At 64.3% G+C, this 17,734-nt stretch overlaps 2 protein-coding genes across 2 annotated transcripts; both read right to left on the reverse strand.

Annotated features, from left to right (window-relative positions):
* Window positions 1-926: 926 nt before the first annotated feature.
* On the reverse strand, window positions 927-3,156 carry C1QTNF8 (C1q and TNF related 8). Its single transcript, XM_060030984.1, is given in 4 exon segments — window positions 927-1,477; window positions 2,191-2,272; window positions 2,275-2,396; window positions 3,048-3,156. Coding segments are annotated over 4 exon segments (864 nt in total).
* A 3,777-nt stretch (window positions 3,157-6,933) lies between these two features.
* Window positions 6,934-12,918, reverse strand: LOC132437879 (tektin-4). Its single transcript, XM_060031433.1, has 6 exons — window positions 12,385-12,918; window positions 10,275-10,345; window positions 9,806-9,949; window positions 8,959-9,181; window positions 8,041-8,195; window positions 6,934-7,199 (listed from the first exon to the last, which is right to left on the reverse strand). Exons 1-6 carry the CDS (start codon window positions 12,916-12,918, stop codon window positions 6,983-6,985), a joined length of 1,344 nt encoding a protein of 447 aa, XP_059887416.1. The 3' UTR covers window positions 6,934-6,982.
* Window positions 12,919-17,734: the final 4,816 nt, after the last annotated feature.

A 17,734-nucleotide genomic window follows, 5' to 3' on the forward strand; every position in this document is an offset into this window, starting at 1 on the left:
CAGGGGCTGGACAGAAGGTCCCAGAGTGGCCGGAGGACACGTGGCAGGAAAGGAAAGATTCAGAGTGGGCTCGAGGGTGGGGTAGCCTGACGGCTCCGACTATGGGGTGGACAGGGGCTTCCTGTGGAGTGAGCATGGCCAAAGTCCACCCACACCCGTCCACAGGAACGAGGCCAGCCTGGTCACTTCCCGTTGCCGCCAGGCCCAGCATCAGCACACCTAAGTAGGAGGTGACACCGTGGGGGTCTGGGGCTCCCCGGGCTCAGGTGCACATCCAGGTATGAGCTTCCTCCCCCTTCCAGCCCATTCCAGACAGACAAGGGGATGCTGAACCCCAGAAAATCAGCCTACCAGGGCTGGTGGCATGTTCACCAAGGACGAGACCCGTCCCGGCCGGGCCAGCACCGTAACCTGCTCCATTGCATCCTGTCTTGTGGCCTCTGCTGCCCTCGAACACCCTAGAATCCATCATGCTTCCTGCTAGCGTTGGCTCCAGGAGGGCCGGCATCTGCACTTGACCCCCTTCCCCCCCTACCCTGCAGCCTCCCTAGCAACCAGCCTGGCACCCAATAGGTGCTTCGTAAAGCTCTCCATGGCAGTGGTTCCTGGCACAGCCTTTATATGCAGAATAGGTAGCTTGACCAGGGGAGCAAACTCCATCGTGTGTGGAGATGCTCCGGCCCACCCCCCACCCCCCACCCACCACGTGCCCGGAACAAGGGCCTGCTTCCTGAATGTCTTGGTGTGAAACCTTCGTCTGTGTCATCTCCAGCAGGGCAGGCCCGGGTCTGTCCTGCTCCTGCCACAGCCCTGTGCTCAGCTCAGTGTCTGCGTGCAGTTGGTGCTCCATCTCAGCTGGCATCAGTCCTGGGCTGCGGGGCTCCGGGAATGACTGCCGTTGAGGGCTGGATGTGGCGTGGGGACTGCTAGAGCTCAGCGTCCGGCTTGACCAGGTGGCCGCTGAAGGTGATGTAGAGGTCACCGCGCTCGCTGTAGATGGCGTTGTCGCCATCCCTCTGGAACATGCGCACCCAGACAGCGTCACCCGCGGCCAGTGCCAGCAGCGGGCTCTGTGTCTGCAACCTGCTGCGCTCACTGGGCTGCGCATACAGCACGGCTGCGGCCCACCAGTTGCACGTGATGCGCAGGTACGTCTCCTTGTAATTCCAGGTGTGCACGTTGAGGCTCAGGACGTAGACGCCGGGCACGGCAAAGAGGAAGGGGCCGGAGGCCAGGTCGAAGGCACCGTCCAGGTCCACCAGCTCCGTGTCGAAGGGCACGGCCTGGAGGGCATCGGTGCTGTGCAGCCCCTCTCGCCAGCCCACCGAGAAGGTCACGTAGGCACGCTGGCACAGGGTGCCCGGCGGCCCCACCTGCCCCTTCTGGCCCTTGTGGCCACGGAGGCTCCAGGAGCCAGGCGGGCCCTCCTTCCTGCTCCTGCTGGAGCGGCCTCTGACCCCCACTTCACCCTTCTCACCTGTGAGGGGGTGCGGGTAAGGGGAAGCCCCTGGTCAAGGTTTCAAGGGTCAGATTCTCTGGCCACACGGCCTTGCAAGTGACCTCACCTCTGTGAGCCTCAGTCTCATCTGTCAGGTGGGCGCTAACCCGCCCTCCACGGGGCAATGAGAAAGAAGCCACACCCTGAGGTCCTGGCAGTTCTGAGGCCTGTGCAGATGGTCACATGGGGATGGCTGGGACGGCGGGGACGATGGGGGGTCCAGTAGCTGCCAGAGGAAGTGTCTGAACTGGGTTTTGAAGGAGGAGAGGCCTGGGAAGTTGGTAACCAAATCCAACCTCAGTGTGGCCTCCGTCCAGCCTTCAGGGTGCCTCCCTCTTAGAGCTCAGCCTGTCTTGCCTCTCAAAGGGGGCGCTGCTCCCAGACCCCCTTCCCACCTCCCCTTGGGGTGGGGGAGCAGAATTGAAGGGAAACTCAGCCCCGCCTGCCACCCCCCCCACCCCCCCACCATCTCCCCCAATCCACAGCCCCTTCCCCAGGGCACCCTGTTCCCACAGGAGGAGGCGGCTATGGGGAGCAGGGAGCAGGCCCTTGTGTGCCCCCCTGGGGCCCAGCCTTCCCAGAGCTAGCCTTGGGCCGTCGCCCTGCTCTCCTGCCTCTCTTCCCATGCCCCTCATTGCGGAGTGTCCCTGCGGGGCTGGGTGCAGTGGGGCCACCTCTCCAGGAACACTCACCTTTGAGGATCGAGATGTCGATGGTGGGCCGCACGTGGGGCAGTCCCACCCACTCATCCCTGTTGCTCATGCGGGTGTGTGGGCATGCGGGCTGGGGGCAGCCGGGGGCCAGGGTGGGCAGCTGCAGTGCATACACAGCCAGCAGGGCGGCCCCAGGCCAGGCCAGGCCCCTGCGGGCAGCATCAGCAGGAGCAGGAGAGCAGAGGCTGGGTCGGGAGGGCAGGACGGGAGGAAGAGGATGGGGGAGGAAAACGGGGAGTGGAGAGGGGACACCCCTGCTGAGCCCCCACCCCCGCAGCAGCCCAACTGTGCCCCTTGTGTGGGGGAGACTGCGCTGGTGGGACCAGGGAGCTGCCTGGGTGAGGATGGACAGTTGGGACCCCTGGAGGGGCTGCAGTGGGCGTGGCCAGAGCCTCATCCTGCACCAGACAGGGCACCTGGCAGAGCCCTCCTGGACACTCAGACCCCTGCCCCAACAGACATCACTAATGGATCCCCACACACTTTCCCCTGGACCTGGATGTGGCCCCAGCATCCCCCCTAACACAGCACCTGGGGACCACCATCGATCGGAGGGGCCAGCCCACTGGGTCCAGTGAGTGACCAAGGCAGCCCCACCCCATGGGAGCTGGTGCTTCCAGATTCCTTCTCCGGGGCTGCTCCCTCCTCCCCATAGCTGCCTCCCTCCTGGGGCCTTAGGGCCTTAGCTCTGGGCAGTGGCAGGCACCCTAACTGCCTATAGTTGGGGAGTCCCGGTTCCCAAACCCCCCATGGCTGGAGACCCCGCACCTGGTAGATGCAGGGAGAACTGTATGGAGGTGGGGGCTCTGAATCAGCCCTCTAAGTCCCCCACCGACCTGGGCTGGCCAGAGCCCTCCGGGAGGGACAGCTAGGCTGCTTCAGGGAACGGCAGCACCCCACCCACTGGTGGCTGGGCCCGGGGCCCAGGTGGTTGGGGTCAGACATGAGGCAGTTTCTGCCCGGCTGCCTAGCTTGGCAGAGGGCAGCAGCCTCATCCTGACCTCCCGTGGGCCAGGCCAGGCCCCTGCGGGTAACTTGGGGGGCTACCCCATGTGCCCCCCACCCGTCTGTGGGTAAGATGGTCTTTAAGCCCTACCAGTCCTAGGCCTCTCGCCTCCACCTCCTCTCCTTCGGGAGACCCTGCCTGACACCTGGTTCATCCACGCCAGGTGGAGGCTCCACTTTCCAGCTCAACCAGCAGCTGCTGGGGGGCCCTGGGTGAGCCCCACATCATTTGGGCCTCAGTTTCCCTGGCAAGTGGGTCCTGCCTGCCCTGGTTTCCCCATGTACATATGAGAGGCTCAGCCAGTGTTGGTCTCCTGCAAGGGCAGGCGTGTGAGGTCGGGATCCTCACTCTTCCCTGTACCCTAGCCATGCTGAGCAAAGACTCAGGCTCCCTCTTCCAGGAAGCCCTCGGGGACTGCAGCCCAGGGTGAGGTCCTTCTTCTTACATAGTAGGTCTGAGACCCACTCCCAGGCTGAGCTTCCCTGGCAGGTGAGAGCCCTCCTCTCCACCACCTCCCCCTCAGAGCCTAGCAGACCCTCACCCACCCCCCTAACCCCATTGGACTCTGCAAGACCCTCCTGAATTCCTCCCGTGGAGGAACCTTACAGGAGTGGGTATCTCCTGGGGAGCCCACTCCACAGACAGGCCTGTGTTGCTGGGGCCCTTACCTTGTTCCCCCAGAGGTCTGGGGTCCCAGGCATCCTGGCCACCTGGCCCTGCTCAGGATGGCTGTGAAGACCCCCACCCACCCCCACCCTCCCTGTTACCATTTCATGATCAGGTGCTGCTGCCTGCCTGGCGTCTCCGGCATCTCTACCCAGTGGCCCATGAAAGAGCTCTTTCATGCCCGCCCCAGGTGCCCATGGCTTCCCTCTGGGCCATCCAAGACCAACAGGCCTCAGGTCAGCTTCAGAGCTCCTGGGCAGGAGGCTCACGTGGCCCTGTCACCCACCGCCCAGTCTGCCACCTGCCGCAACGTCAGTGCAGCCCTGCCACAGGGGATCCAGTATCCTCCTGACAGCCCATGGGCCACAGCATGGCTCTGAGGGCCTGGGGTGTCTGGGACTGGGGAGTTGAGGGTGAAACCATGAGCTGGCAGCCATCCTCTGTCTGGGGTGCAGTGACTTAGAGAGGAGTCAGGGAGGCTGGTGAGGAGGCTGGAGGCCAAAGTCAGGGGAGACAGACCACCATGCCTGTGCTGAGCCCACCTGGTGACGGTGACGCCCTCCTGTCTCTGGCTGGGACAGGAGGGCTGAGACTTTTGGGTGAAGCATGGGAGAGAAACGTCGGGCCAGGTCCACTGTGTCTGCCGCCACCTCCCGCTGCACCCTCCCAGGGTCACGGTGCCCAGCGGGGCAAGAGGCCTGCCGTGACACTGTGTTGGGGGCCCTCGGCATTAGCCCAGCCTTTCAGTGGATAAGGGTTGTGTCCCTGTGATGCCAACCCCCTGGCAGCAATGACTCACAGGGCCCCCCGGGCAGTGGCAGGCGTGGGCTACGCCCACACCAGGGCCTGGCCTCATGCTTGCTCTGGGCCTGAGCAGCTGGATGCTAGGTCCAGGGGCAGGGCCTGGCGCCTCAGCTTCTGAGCACGGGGACATGTGACTCCCTGGGAAGCGCCCCACCACCACCACCAAGCCAGGCTGCCTGGCAGAGGGAGGCACAGATGTGGCTTGGGGAGCTGTGGCCGCTGTGCCGGAAGACAGGCCGTGGGCAGCTGGGGCTGGCTCTCTCGCCTCTGCACATGCAGGCACAGCCCCGGGTCCGGCTCTCCCCTCAGGCTCCCCATGTTGGCACTCCTCACTGATGACCAGGGAGGGGGCAAGGATGAGGGTAGAGGGCAAGACTGAGGGGCTTCTCGTGCCAGGCTGAAGGGGAGCAGAGCTGGTGAGGGCTGTGGTCGGGAGATCATGCCAGCTGGAGCCGGTTCCCAGATATCCCCCGGCCTCCCTGAGATGCCAGTTCACACTCCAGTGGGGCTCGGTGGCCTCCCACGCCTTGTCAGCAACCACTGCTGGAATCTGGATGTGGGTGGCCTGGACGGAGGGCTTTCTGTAGGCATCACCCAGGGCTGGATTAGTCCAGGCTCCGGCGGGAGCTGCTGACTGGCCTCAGTCAACCTGCGGAAGCTCCTCTCTGCCTGCCCCACTCTTGTCTCTGGGGTTTCTGGGGCTCCCAGAGAAGGGCAGACGCCCAAGCTCTGCTGCTCCCTGCATCTGACCTCGGTTTCCCAACCTGTTAAATGGGCACCAGTGGACTCAGAGTGGCCAGAGTGTCCTCTGTGGTGGATGGAAATGTCGCAGGCTTCAGCCACCCTCAGGGCCCTGATGTCCCCCCGTGACTCCCCGCTCCCCGCTCCTGCAGGGGCCGAATCCCTGTGGGTGGGTGTAGCCATCTGGCCACCCTCCAGACTCCCCAGGGAGGCTAATTCTCCAGTGAGACGCAGCCGCAGCCTCGGGAATTCGCCGTGTGGCCCAGAGCTACCCATCAGCTCCAGGGCCTGGTCATTCGTCTCTACAAGGGGACACAAGTGCCAGCTCACAGGTGGTCATGAGACAATTGCAGGCAACGACTGCCCGGCCCCCTGGGGCTGTACCCGAGCCCTCCCAGCTTTGGAGATAATGACCTTCGCACAGCACCTCCACTTAGCTCCCCATTAGCAGCCACCCGGCAGGGGTGGGGCGCAGGGACAAGGAGGCCCTCGTAGCTGCTGATGGGGACGCTGTGCTACACAGCCAGCCCGCCTCGGCCTCAGGCGGTAATGGGGCTCTGAGTGGCTGGCGTGCATGCGGCCGAGTTATTATCTCCCAGCCTCTTAATGGACACTTCCCGAGTCCTGTTGATGAGCTGCCATGGGCAAGGGGCCAGTGGCCTGGAGCTCGTCCCCAGGGGGCATAGTGAGAGGGCCTCATGGCCACCGTGAGAGCACCTGGCCCTGCTTGTGGGTAGTCCCTGATGCTGTGCCCAGTTCTGCCCAGAGCCATGGACACAGAGTGTGGGGCCAGGTGGGCAGCAGGGCTCTGTGGCCCTCACCCACCCGCCCACAGCCCGGCCTGATTCACTTGCTGGCTAAGGAGGGGGCTGGATGAGGAGCCTGGCCACAGAGGTGACCAAGGTGCTGGGGGTGGAGGCCCCTCCAGCCCTGACCCTCCACCCCCCAGCTCAGGGTCTGGTGCACACCCTGTGCCGGGTGGGGGTGGCAGGGAGAGGTCCCACAGTTCCCCCGGCGGTCACTGCCCCAGGCCCCACCCCGCGTGGCCCCTCACAGCCTGGGGGCCAAGTCCCTCAGGGGAGAGCTGGGCCAGCAGCGTGTTCTGACACCGCTGCTCCAGGCTCACCCCCACTAATGAGGGGAGTGCCGGCTGGCCTCCGGTGACAGTGTCCAGGGCACATGGAGGAAAAGGAGCAGGGCTTCAGTTATCACTGCAGCCACCAGAGCCTGTGACAAGTGGTGACAGGAGGTGACACTCCCTCTGAAGCATCCAGCAGGTGGCCCAGGTGGGCAGAGAAACTGTCAATGCTTTGGCTGTGCCCCGTGTGGTCAGCAGTGAGCAATGAGGGGGGGCCTCGACAGTTCTTGGCTGACCCCTCTCCCCAGGTGGTGACTGGGGGCGCCCCAAGCAGGAGACCCCTGGCCCACCATGGCTGAAACATGGGGTCAACAGGCAAAGCCCACCTGTCCAGGTACACTCTCTGAGTAGAAAGCTAACATGCTCTTTATTTGAGGGGGAGATGGGTCTCTGCGCCCGCCAGGGTGCCCGCCCGGTCACTGGTAGCCGGCCAGCTGGAGGACGGTGGGGTAGCGGGTGCGGTGGGCCATGCACTTCTGGCGGTCGATGAAGAGGCTGTTCGTCTTGACAGCGATGTCCTTCTCCAGGCTCATGCGCGTGTCCTCCAAGTTGTGCAGGCACTGCTCTGCTTCCAGAAGCTTCTCCCTCAGAGCCGCCAGGGACAGGTTCAGCTCCTCTACCTCGCTCACCAGCCTGCGGGGGTGGGAGGAAGGGGTGAGTTGGGGCTGCCCTGGGACGCCTGGTCTTCTGGGTGGGGAGAGCGAGGCCCAAGGTCAAAGCCTGGGGGCCCCTGTTGGGGGTCTTGGTCAAGACATTTGGCCATAGAAGCGCCCCCAAAAGGCCCAGAGGGAAACCCAGCAGCCACACTGGGAGAGCGCCGGGCCAGGACACCACATGAACTTCTATTCCTCTATTCCTGGCATCTGGAAGTGAGATGGGCGCCCCTGGACCCGAGTGAGGACCCAGTTTTCTGAAGGAGTTGAGGGACAGGGAAAGAGGGATGCCCAAGGCAGGGGTACTTCTGCTTAAAAGGCGACTGTGAGCTCAATAAGTTAGAAAACAGAAGACGTGACCCCACCTACGCCTCAAGCCGGGGATGTGTGTCCACCGTGACATTGGAGGTGTGGACGGCCACAAGCAGGATGGTCAGGGCGGCCGTGTGGCTTGGGGAGCTCTGCCTCCCAGACCCTGAGATTCCTCACCAGGGTGAAGCAGGGAGTGTGGCCGCCCCTGGCACTAGGAGCCTGGCACAGTGTCCCCCAAGGGACGCATAGTATCCAGTCGTGCTGGGGCAGGTTTGGGGACGTGGGAACCGTGTGTGTGTGTGTGTGTGTGTGTGTGTGTGTGTGTGTGTGTTGTGCTTGTGTAGGGCCCAATGTCTTTCCTCTTCACATCTGCAGAGCTGTGTGTGGGGGTGGGGGGAGGAGTTCAAGGGGGCCCCAGAGGCTGAGGAAAGCCCGGAGGTGGGTGGACGGCACCCTATGGTGGTTGGTGACCAGGCCCAGCCCCGGACGGCCCCAGCAGCGACAGGCACCTGAACTGGACAGCGTCTCGGCACAGCTCCATGTTGGGCCGGTGGGAACGCTGGTACAGGCGGGTCTGGGCCACTTTCAGAGGCGCCTCCTTGTCCCTGATGGCCTGCTTCAGCGCTGCGACATTGTGCTCCTGGTCCACGATCTCCCGCAGTGTCTGCACACAGGACAGTCCCTGTGGGTCTCCCTCACCACACCCCAAGCCCTGTGCCACGTCGAGCAGGCAGCTCTGTCCACTGGCTCTGGGGGAGGAGTGGAGGCAGGGAGGATGTGCACGGCCACCTCGTCCCTCCCATGGGCACCCAGAGGCCTGGGGGCGGTGAGGACAGCAAAGCTTGTGGCACAGCAGCTCTGGCCTGAGAGCCCCCAGCCCTGTGGTCACCAGCCCCCGACCCTGGTCGGGAGCTGGAGAGACAAAGGCTGCAAAAGTCACCCTGAGAGCTTAGGGTCAGAGCCCTGCCAGGCCAGGGGCCAGCACCAGGGACACCCCACTAGGCAGCCAGGCCCTACCTCCTTCCACCCTCCTTGCTCCTGCTTGCATCACCCGCTGGTCAGTCACTCCAGTGACAATGCCACCCCCCCCAAATGTCACTTGGTTTCTCATCAGCTTAATGAGGGCCCAGGGAGGAGTGGGGGCCCTGCTTCAGGGGTCCCTCAGGATGGGCAGGGCCAAGGAGGGGCAGGAGCCAGGCCAGGTCGTGACAAAGGCATAGTGGCCAGTGGGGGAGGAGTGGTCTGGGTTACCCAGTCTGGGCCTGGTCTTTCTCTGTGGTTACGTTACCAGGGGGTGTCCAGCCCTAGAGGCTGCCCTGGGCGAGGTCAGGTCGTGGGCTGGGCGTGGCGTGGCGGCGGGATGGGCGTGGCCTGGCAGCGGGATGGGCGTGGTCTGACGTGGGGTGGGCGTGGCCGGGCGGCCCCACCTTGCGCAGGTAGTGCTCCAGCTTGTGGCGCGCGTCCTCCAGCTCCTCACAGCGCCGCCCGAAGGCTAGGTTCACGGCGTCGCACTGCAGCCGCAAGTCCTCGGATGCGTCCTGCAGGATGCAGTCGACAAGCTTCCGCAGGTTGACTGAGGCCAGGCGTTCGCGCTCGGCGCGGTACAGGTTTTCCTGGGTGAACTTGGCCCAGGTCTCGGGCGTGGAGGCACTGCGGGCAGGGAGTGCGCGGGCACCGCGGTCGGTGGGGGCACCTGCCAATGGCTCCGGTTTGCACCAGGGCCTCCCCGCGCCCGCCGCGCCCAGTGTACCCTGCGTCGCAGCATAAACTACCACCCCCAGTCCTAGCGCCACTCCCCGTCCCGCCCCCCGCGCCACCCGGAGCGCCTCCCCGCGCGCTCCCCGGGCCTCCTGCTCCCCCAGCTCCGCCCCGCTAGCCCCGCGACCCCAGTTCCCCACTCCGTGTCTTCCGTGCCTCCTGCGCCCCCAAGTGGTTCCCGCGCCCCAGTGACTCCTACGTCCCTGGGCCCTGCGCCACCCCGGGGCTGTGTTGCGATGGGTGGTGGCCCTGCGCCCCCTGCCGGCCTTATGCGGAGCTGCAGTCAGCCGCCCTGCCTCAGGCGGCCCCCCACCCTGGGTCCTGCCTCCCTCGCAAACCCCAGCCCCTGTGGTGAACCGTGTGTGCTGGGCACTTGGGCGGAGGTCCCGCTCGCCTGCCCATCCCCAGGAGCAGAAGAGCTGCACAAAGGACCCCCAGCGGAGGAACTAGGAGCCCAGGTGGGATCTCGCGGGTGGGGGCGGGGCGTTTGTGCACAGCCCCTGCGGAAGATCCCACCTCTCCTCGAACTTGGTGGAGTGCGGGTAGAACTGCAAGTCGGAGCTCTGGTTGTGGTAGTGGCAGCAGGCTTCGTCGATGTTGCAGGCCTCCACTTTGTCGGACCAGTCCATCTCGCACGTTTCCTTGTGCTCGCGATTCATCCTGGGGAGAGCGGGCAGGGCCTGCTGTCTGTGCGGGTAGGGAGCTGGGCCCACCTGGGCGCAGGGCAGGGTAAGCCCCCCAAGTGGCAGGGTAGGCCCTGGGATGCTGGCCTGGGTTCTGGATGCCCAGGCCCGTTGGCCATGCAGCAATCTGCCACCCCTACCTGCCCAGTGCCTCCACCCAGCCCCTTGCTTCTGGCTATGACTGGGGACAATCCCTCACTTCTCTGAGCCTCAGGGCCGGGTCACCCCAACTTCCTGCCCATAGCTAGCCTGAGGGGTAGGGGGACATCCCGAGGGCAGCCCTAGAGGCCACTCAGACCCACCGAATCTGGTTCACGACCTGCATCATGGTCCTTTTCAGGAGCTCCTGAATGTTCCGGATGAGGTCTGCCTCCTGGGGAAGAATACCCCCGTCCCTGGTGAGAGTCTGAGGACAGCCAGGCTGGTGGGGCCCACAGGCAGCCTCTCAAACCTCTAGGAGGAGCTGAGATTTGGGGTGACCCCCAGTGGAACTGGGGGCTCTGCCAGCACCTGACCTCTGCTGGTGGCCTTGGGCCCCAGCTTCTTTCCTGGAAATGGGACATGAGCCTGGCTTTCTCGCCGGATTTATTCTGGGCTGTTTGGGGTGGTGCAGTGGGTCTTTTCTTCTGGGGGCTTCTATGGGCTGTGGGGAGGATCACCCAGAAGTGGTTCCCACTTGCTGGGCACTTAGCACCCCCTGGGCTCTGGGGCCACCCCTGCAGCCTGCCCAAGACACTGAGGGCACCAGCCTGCCCACTGGCCCCTGGACAGCCTGGTGACAGCCTTTGAGGACCCCGGCCACTGGGGACCAGGAGCCCCCCTGGGGCTGCCCCTTGGGGCCTTGGGCTCAGAGAGGCCTTACCCAGACAAAGGACACAAGGGGAAACCCTGTGTTTCCTCCTGCTACCCTGACAGTTTCACTTTCTGGGCAGGAAAAACTCTTACCCCCTGATTTGAATTTCTCCTCTGTTGGGCTCTAAACCCTGTGTGCCCAGTTCTGACCCGTGGGTCCATCTCCCTGTCCTGGCCCCTTTGTTGTCCATGTACTGCTGGTTAGGGGACCTGGCTCAGGGCAGAGGGTTCACTCCCAGAGCCTTGGGAGGTTCTTGAGTGAATGAGTGTGCGGGTGGGGTGTTGGGGGGACAGAGGAAGGGCCTGGGGCCAGGAGGAGGTAGGTACTCAAGGTTCTGTCCTGAGCTTGGGGTTTGCAGGGGGTCCCTGGGCACCTGGGCTGGCTGTCTGTCTCCCCCATATCTCATGAGTGCCTGTGGCCTACAGCCTGTTCGCAGGTGAGGCTCTTCCCTGCCAGCATCAGGGGCCTGGCCTGGGTGACTCCCTGATCCTTTGGGGGCTTCCCCAAGGACAGGTCCTGCCAGGTTCGGAGGGGAAAGGGCTCTTTGTGGGATGCATGTGGCCCCCACCCCCCTTTATCCCGTCCACGCTTGCACACTGGTCTGAGGCTGGATTTCCAACACGGGCATGGGGGGCGGGGCATGGGGGGCTCTGCCTCTGGGAACTCAGGGTCAGGCTTAATTTGCATGACCCAGGGTGACCAAAGGGGCTGTTCAGCAGGTGCCAGGACCCAGGGGTGACTGAGGGACCACACAGTGGGTGCAGTCACCACCATGACCCAACCACATCCCAACCTCAGCCACTCCTGGGGCTCAGCTCAGGCCCTTCCTGGTTTTCGGGGGTGTGTGGAGGGGCATCAGGGCTTATGGGGTACTGGCCAGGTCCCGCCCTGCCTCAGTGGCCTCTGACTGTCTCAGCCTCAGACAATCGTCCCAATATACATTCCAGGTATGAATGCTGCCACGGCCTGGGCCCTGCCTCACCCCCACGTGGGAGCCATAATGGGGCAGGGGGCAGAGCAGGAACCCTGGACCCGGAGCTAAGGTGAGTGGATAAGCACCAAAGTCCAGCCCCTGCCCCCAACCATGCTCAACCCCCATGCTGGGACCTGCCCCCAGGCCACAGTGCACCCAACCCAGCATGTCCTGGCTGGGCCCACCTTGCAGGGAGCAAGGCCTTGCCCAGCACCCACTATAAGGACCAGACTGTGGGAAGGCCAGACCCAGCACCCTCCTGGGGCCAGGGATGGCACCTCCCCCTGGGCAGTCTGAGCCCTGCCCCTGCCCCCAGCCGGGACGGCCCCAGTCGGTTCTGGTCCCCCACCTACAAGCAGAGCCACCTTCTCTGCGCCTGGGCATGTGCTTGTGTGTCCCTGCATGTGCTGAGGGGAGCAGGCTCCCTGTGCCTGTGTGCAGCCACGTGGTACATGGGCACCAAGGCATCTGCCAGCCGTATCGTGGGGGCACACGGGTGCCCACTCTCAGCCCAGGGAAGGTCATGCTCCCTGGGGAGAGGTGGGGCGGCCCGGTCTGCAATTCTGGGGGCTGGGAGGGGCCGAACCTTCAGCAGCTCCATCTCCACGCAGTCACGCACAAGGTCAGGGTGCTGGCGGCGCTCCCGGCACTGCAGGTTGTCGGTGGCTATGGAGAAGGGCACGGCCGTGGCATCCAGGGTGCGCTCCAGCCGCTGCTTCTGGGCCAGCAGCAGGTCAGTCTCTGCGACCAGCTCTTCCACCTGGCGCTGCAGCTCCGACTTCCAGCAGTGCATGTCCTTCAGGCGCTGGCCCACCTTCTTCGTGGAGTCCTGCTGCGTGCGCTGCGCCAGCGCCTCAGTCTCGGCCACCAGCTGCTGGCTCTCGTGGTGCTGCCGCTCCGACTGGTCGAGGTCGGCAAAGGCCTGGTGGTAGCGGGCATAGCAGTTCTGGAACCACTCATCCACCAGGTATTTGGCCGTGCGGAAGCCAGCGGTGGCCAGGCCCGAGGACATGTGGGCGCCTGTGTTTCGGGCCACATCGTACAGCTTGCGGGGCAGCTGGCATGCTGGCACCGTTTGCGGGGCGGGCTCCTTGGTCAGAAGTATATCTGTCTGCGCCATGGTGTGCCCGAGCACGGGGTGGGGGGGGGGGAGAGGGAGGAGGGCCACTCAGCACGGTCAGCAGGGCAGCTCCAGCCACTCTGTCCCCAAGCAGGACATGGCTTCTGGTTTCGTAGACAGGTACCCACCAAGCCCTCCTGTTGCTAGGCAACAGGGATCCGCCCCCCCCCCCGCCCCCGCGGCCCTCTTAAAGGGCCAGGCAGGCCCCAGCCCCACCTGTCCTGGCCACGTCTGGCACCTGCCTGGAGGAACTGCATCTGGACCACACCCGAGGCCAGGCTCTTGTCTCCTATGTCTTACTGGTTCCAGTGGGGCTGTACCCCTGGGCACACAGGTGTCTCTGACGGGGAGTTGAATTCAGCCTCCAGTGGGTACCTTGAATCAGATGCCCAAATCTTCCCCACAATGTAGGTAGGTCCTGTCCTGGGAACAGTGTCCCCAAGGCCACCCAGAGCCTGGTGTGTGTCTCCTGGTCCGCGGGGAGGGGTGAACATCTCTAAGTTCCCCATCCTGGGCTGGGAGCCTAAGTGTCAGGGCGATGCCCAATATGGCCAGCAGAGGGAGCCATTGGCCGTGAAATACTGTGCAGCTGGCAGGGCAGCGGCTCCTGGGGTTCTCCTGAGTCAACCCAGCCGGCAACGCTGTGGCCTGGATGACCTCTGGCACCTCGCACTCTGACCCATCCCATGGACCCACCAGTCCTCGTAACAGGACATACACACCCCACCCCCAGCACAGTCCCGTGGTCCCTGCCCCTCCACCTCTCCCACTGCTGCCCCATCCCCCACTTGGGCCACACAAGCCCCCAGAGCACCTCAGATGCACCAGCCTGGGCTTGCCCTTGGCCTGGGCACCCATGCCCTCCTCCCAGGGCCCTGAGCCTTGGCACTGGCACCCCTTACTTTACAGATGACATTTGTACCACCTGGCACACAGTAGGTGTTTCAAAAATGTAGGCTTTGGAGACAGCAGCCCAAGACCTCCTCCAACTCAGCCCATCATCGGGGCTGATGGCCTGAGGAACCACCTTGAACTTCTCTGTGCTTAGTTTCCCAAGTGGCAGTGGATACACAGGGCCTGCTGGTGGGGGAGAACCACGGGAGGGACCACTGTCCACCTTTGACTTTGAACCTGCTCTTCACACACCATCTTTCCCCTGTGGCCAGAACAGGATGGACCTGCCCGGGGTCCAACCCAGGGAACCAGCCAGAACACGTGGGACTGGAACCGAACTCCCTGACATTGCACGACCCTGGGGTGTGGCGGGTGGGCCAGCAGGGGGCCCTCTTCGCATGTGGGGGTCCCAGTCTAACTCTCCCTGTGATAGGACATGGTCCCCAAGGCGGGGCTCTGGGCCAACCTGGCCCTGACCCTGGACAGCAGTAGATCCCACGGCCTCCGGCCTTTAGTCCAGAGGCGAGTGGCGCTCATGGGATGAAGACTTCTGGGACGACTCAGGCCCTGCGCTTTACCACGTGGCTGGACAGGAGGCCCACCCCCCCTGCACCCTGAGCCTCAGTTTCCCCATTCGGGGAGTGAAGTTACACCGGCCTCTGCATGGAGCTGCTGTGGGCATGGCCTGAGTGGAGGCCAGGAAATGGCTGGCCTGGTACCCGGTGCTGGGAGTGACAAGCGCCCCCCTTGGCCCCTTCCCACCCCCACACAGCACCCCTCCCCGACCCAGCCTTGCAGAGTCTCTTGGGGTGAATCCCCCATTGCAGGAGCTGAGGTGAGCAAGGTCTGTGCAGGCAGGTGGGTACAGCCACGTGTCAAGACGCAGAGGCGGGTGCATTGATTTATTAAATTTATGTTTCCAAATTGCATTAGCGTCGGGAAAATTGAGTCTCAGGACATGCCGGGACTGCCCAGCACCCTTCTCCCCAGCAGCATTCAGGCAGTGGCTCAGAGGCTGCGGTAGGGTCAACAAAGCCCTGAGGCCCCAACACTCCCCTCCTCCCAGGGCAGCTCTGGAGGGCACCCCCTAGCATGCTCCTCCCTTGGGGTCGGCCCCTTTAACAAACCCTTCCCAGGCCTGGGCCTGATCATTCTGGAAAAACTGAGATAGGAGGAGGCAGATGAGGAGGGAGAGGATGGCGGGGTAATGACACCCCTTCCTGAGAGCTCGCCGGCAGGCCTGCACCAGCATCCTCGGGGGCCCGGCAGCTACTCTCCCTCTGTGCAGAGGGGACACTGAGCCGTGGCCCCAGCAGCACAGCTGGGAGGCAGCAGGCCGACTTGGCACACAGGCCGCCAGCATTTGCCCCAGGACCCAGCAGGGGGAGCAGCTCAGAGAGGACAGGGCTCGGCATCTTGGCGGAAGCCCCTCGCAGGGCGGGGGCATGCCCAGGGTCCCCGATTTGGGCCCTCTGCGCCCCGTGGCTGGACCTTCTGACCCCAGTGCCCCCTTCTATGGACTCAGAGTTGGATGGGTCAGCTGAGTCCCTAGCAGCTGGGGGTGGGTCTTCAGTCAGCTGGGGGCCATGGAGGGCACTCTGCCTCAACTGAGCCCCCGGGGTTGGGACCCGAACATGGGGAGGGCGGGGCCAAGTTCACCTGGGCCACAGATGGGCCTTCTGGCAGGGGATGGGGGACAGGGTTACAGCTCCATCAGGGCGTCCCTGTGACAAGGATGATTAGGAGGGAGAGGGCCCACCTGGAGGACGGTCCAGAGGCTGCCCTGGCCCGCACCCCGAGCTCCTAGCAGGCATCCTGCAGCACAGCCTGGAGGTGGCTGCAGAGCACCGACCCCAGCTGTGCAGGATAACCAGGACGCAGGGCAGCCCAGGAGACACACACCCCTGCCCCAGGCCTGGGGTCCTGTCCCCACACAGGGCCTACAGCAGGGTCACTCTGGAACGGCTCTGACCCATTCCATGTCACCATCCCTGGGGACCCCTGTGGGCACCAGTAGTGGATGAGCCTGGTGAGAAGGGCTCCTCCTGCTGGGTCCAGCCCAGCTTGCCCCTGGCCCAAGGCCCCTGCTCACTCGCGGTCCAGCCTGGAATTTGCCAGATGGGGAGACAGGAGCCTGTCACTTCTGCTCAGCTTCACAGCCTGCAGCTCACCCTGAGAGGCCCAGGTAGCCATGATGGGCCCAAGGTCACTCAGATGCCAGGGGCAGAGATTCAGCCATCTGACCTCCTCAGACCACACACCCCCACCACGCCCTCCCCACTCTCCCACCTGAAATGACAGCTCAAGGAGCCTCTGGCCACCAGCAGACCACCTGCCAGGCACAGGCAGGAGGTGCATCCTCACCTGTCTCTCCTGGGGCCAGTGGAACATTTTAATAACGGGAGGATTTGCAACGGTTCAGACAGCCCTGAGCCCGGCCTTGGCCACGGTCACAGTGGATGCCGGGGAAGCCACGGAGCAGGGAGGGGCCCCACATGTAGGAGGGGAGGATGAGCAGGCCCACTCCTCCAGGTCCAGCAGCCCAGAGTGTGGACAGGAGGCCGAGGGGGAGGGGGAGGGGGCTCAGGAGGGCTTCCTGGAGGAAGAGTCCCCTTGGCTGAGGCTCGAAGGGCACACAGTCCAGATGGGGGCAGGCACCCCCAAGGCTGTGGGGGGGGCATGAGGGTGGTCTGACCCCCAAGGCGGCCGTGGAGCCCCTTCCCTGGGGGCTGTGAGGCCCGGCAGAGGCACTGGTGCTGCAAGATCGGACAAGTAGACAGGACTTGAGTGTGGGCAGGCAGGCAGGCGGGAGCGAGGCTGCAGCCAGAGGCCTGGCCCCCGGCCGAGGTGGGCTCCATGCCACATCCCTCAACCAGGCAGCCGGGTGGACAAGAGAGAGTCTGACAAGCTGAGGACTCACTTGGCTCGGCTCCCCGGCCTGGCCCTGGGTGGTGGGGGGAGGGGGGGCTGAGGGCCACGAGCACTGTCCTGCCCACGCCTCACCAGGGAGGACATCACACGCGGGACGCAGTTCATCCACCCGGAGGTGGGCGCTACATGTGGCAGCTGCAGGTGGCCGGGGCCTGGTCACCCAGAGGCTGTGTGGCTGGGAACCATCGTGGGATCATGCCTCTGTTTCCCCATCTGTGAAACGGGGATTCGGGTATTCTCTCCCTTGTGGTATGTGAGGATGGAGGGAGGCGTGTGTGCAGCTCCTGGCACGGCTGTCCCCTCGTTTGGGTGGCCTCACCCCCCTGGCCTTGTTCCCACCCTCAGGTCCTTCCTGTGTGAGGTCTGTGGCGTGGAGAGGTGGCCACAGGTGGAAGAGAAGGCTGAGAGGGTCCAGAAACAGGTGGTCCTGGGTACCCACCCGGGGCGGGGGGCGGCAAGGAGCTGATGATTGTCGAGCAACAGGGGGCTGGGAGGTGGACACCATGCCCTCAACCTTCACCGCCGCTCAGGAACCCTGCTCTCCAGAACTAACTGCACACATGTCCAAGCTAAATGGGTTTTATTTTTATGTATGTGGAAGGTTAGTTATGCCTCTCGACCTTGGAGAACTGGCCCTCCGTAGGGGACGTCCTGTGTGCCCCCGCAGTGCATGCCCCCTCTCATCACCCAGGGGCCAGCGGGTCCCAGGGTAGGTTCTGGGCTGTGTTTGTGGATTTGCTCTGCAAGCTGCCGGATTCTAGCTTTCTGGCTTCTGGCTTCTGCCCCCAGGTGGGTGAGGCTGGTGTAGAGGCTTAGGCCGGCTTCCTGGGGGTGGGCCCAGTGCCTGCCCACTGGTGGGAGGAGCTGGTGGGTAGGGCAGGTCAAGGGGCGTGTCTAGAGGTGGCTCTGGGCTCAGGAAGTCTTAGGCAGCCAGTCTGCTGATAGGTGGGGTTGTGTTCTCGACCTGTTGGTGTTTGGCCTGCGGTGTCGC

This window comes from Delphinus delphis, chromosome 15 (assembly GCF_949987515.2).
Source record: "Delphinus delphis chromosome 15, mDelDel1.2, whole genome shotgun sequence".
NCBI classification, from domain to species: Eukaryota; Metazoa; Chordata; class Mammalia; order Artiodactyla; family Delphinidae; genus Delphinus; species Delphinus delphis.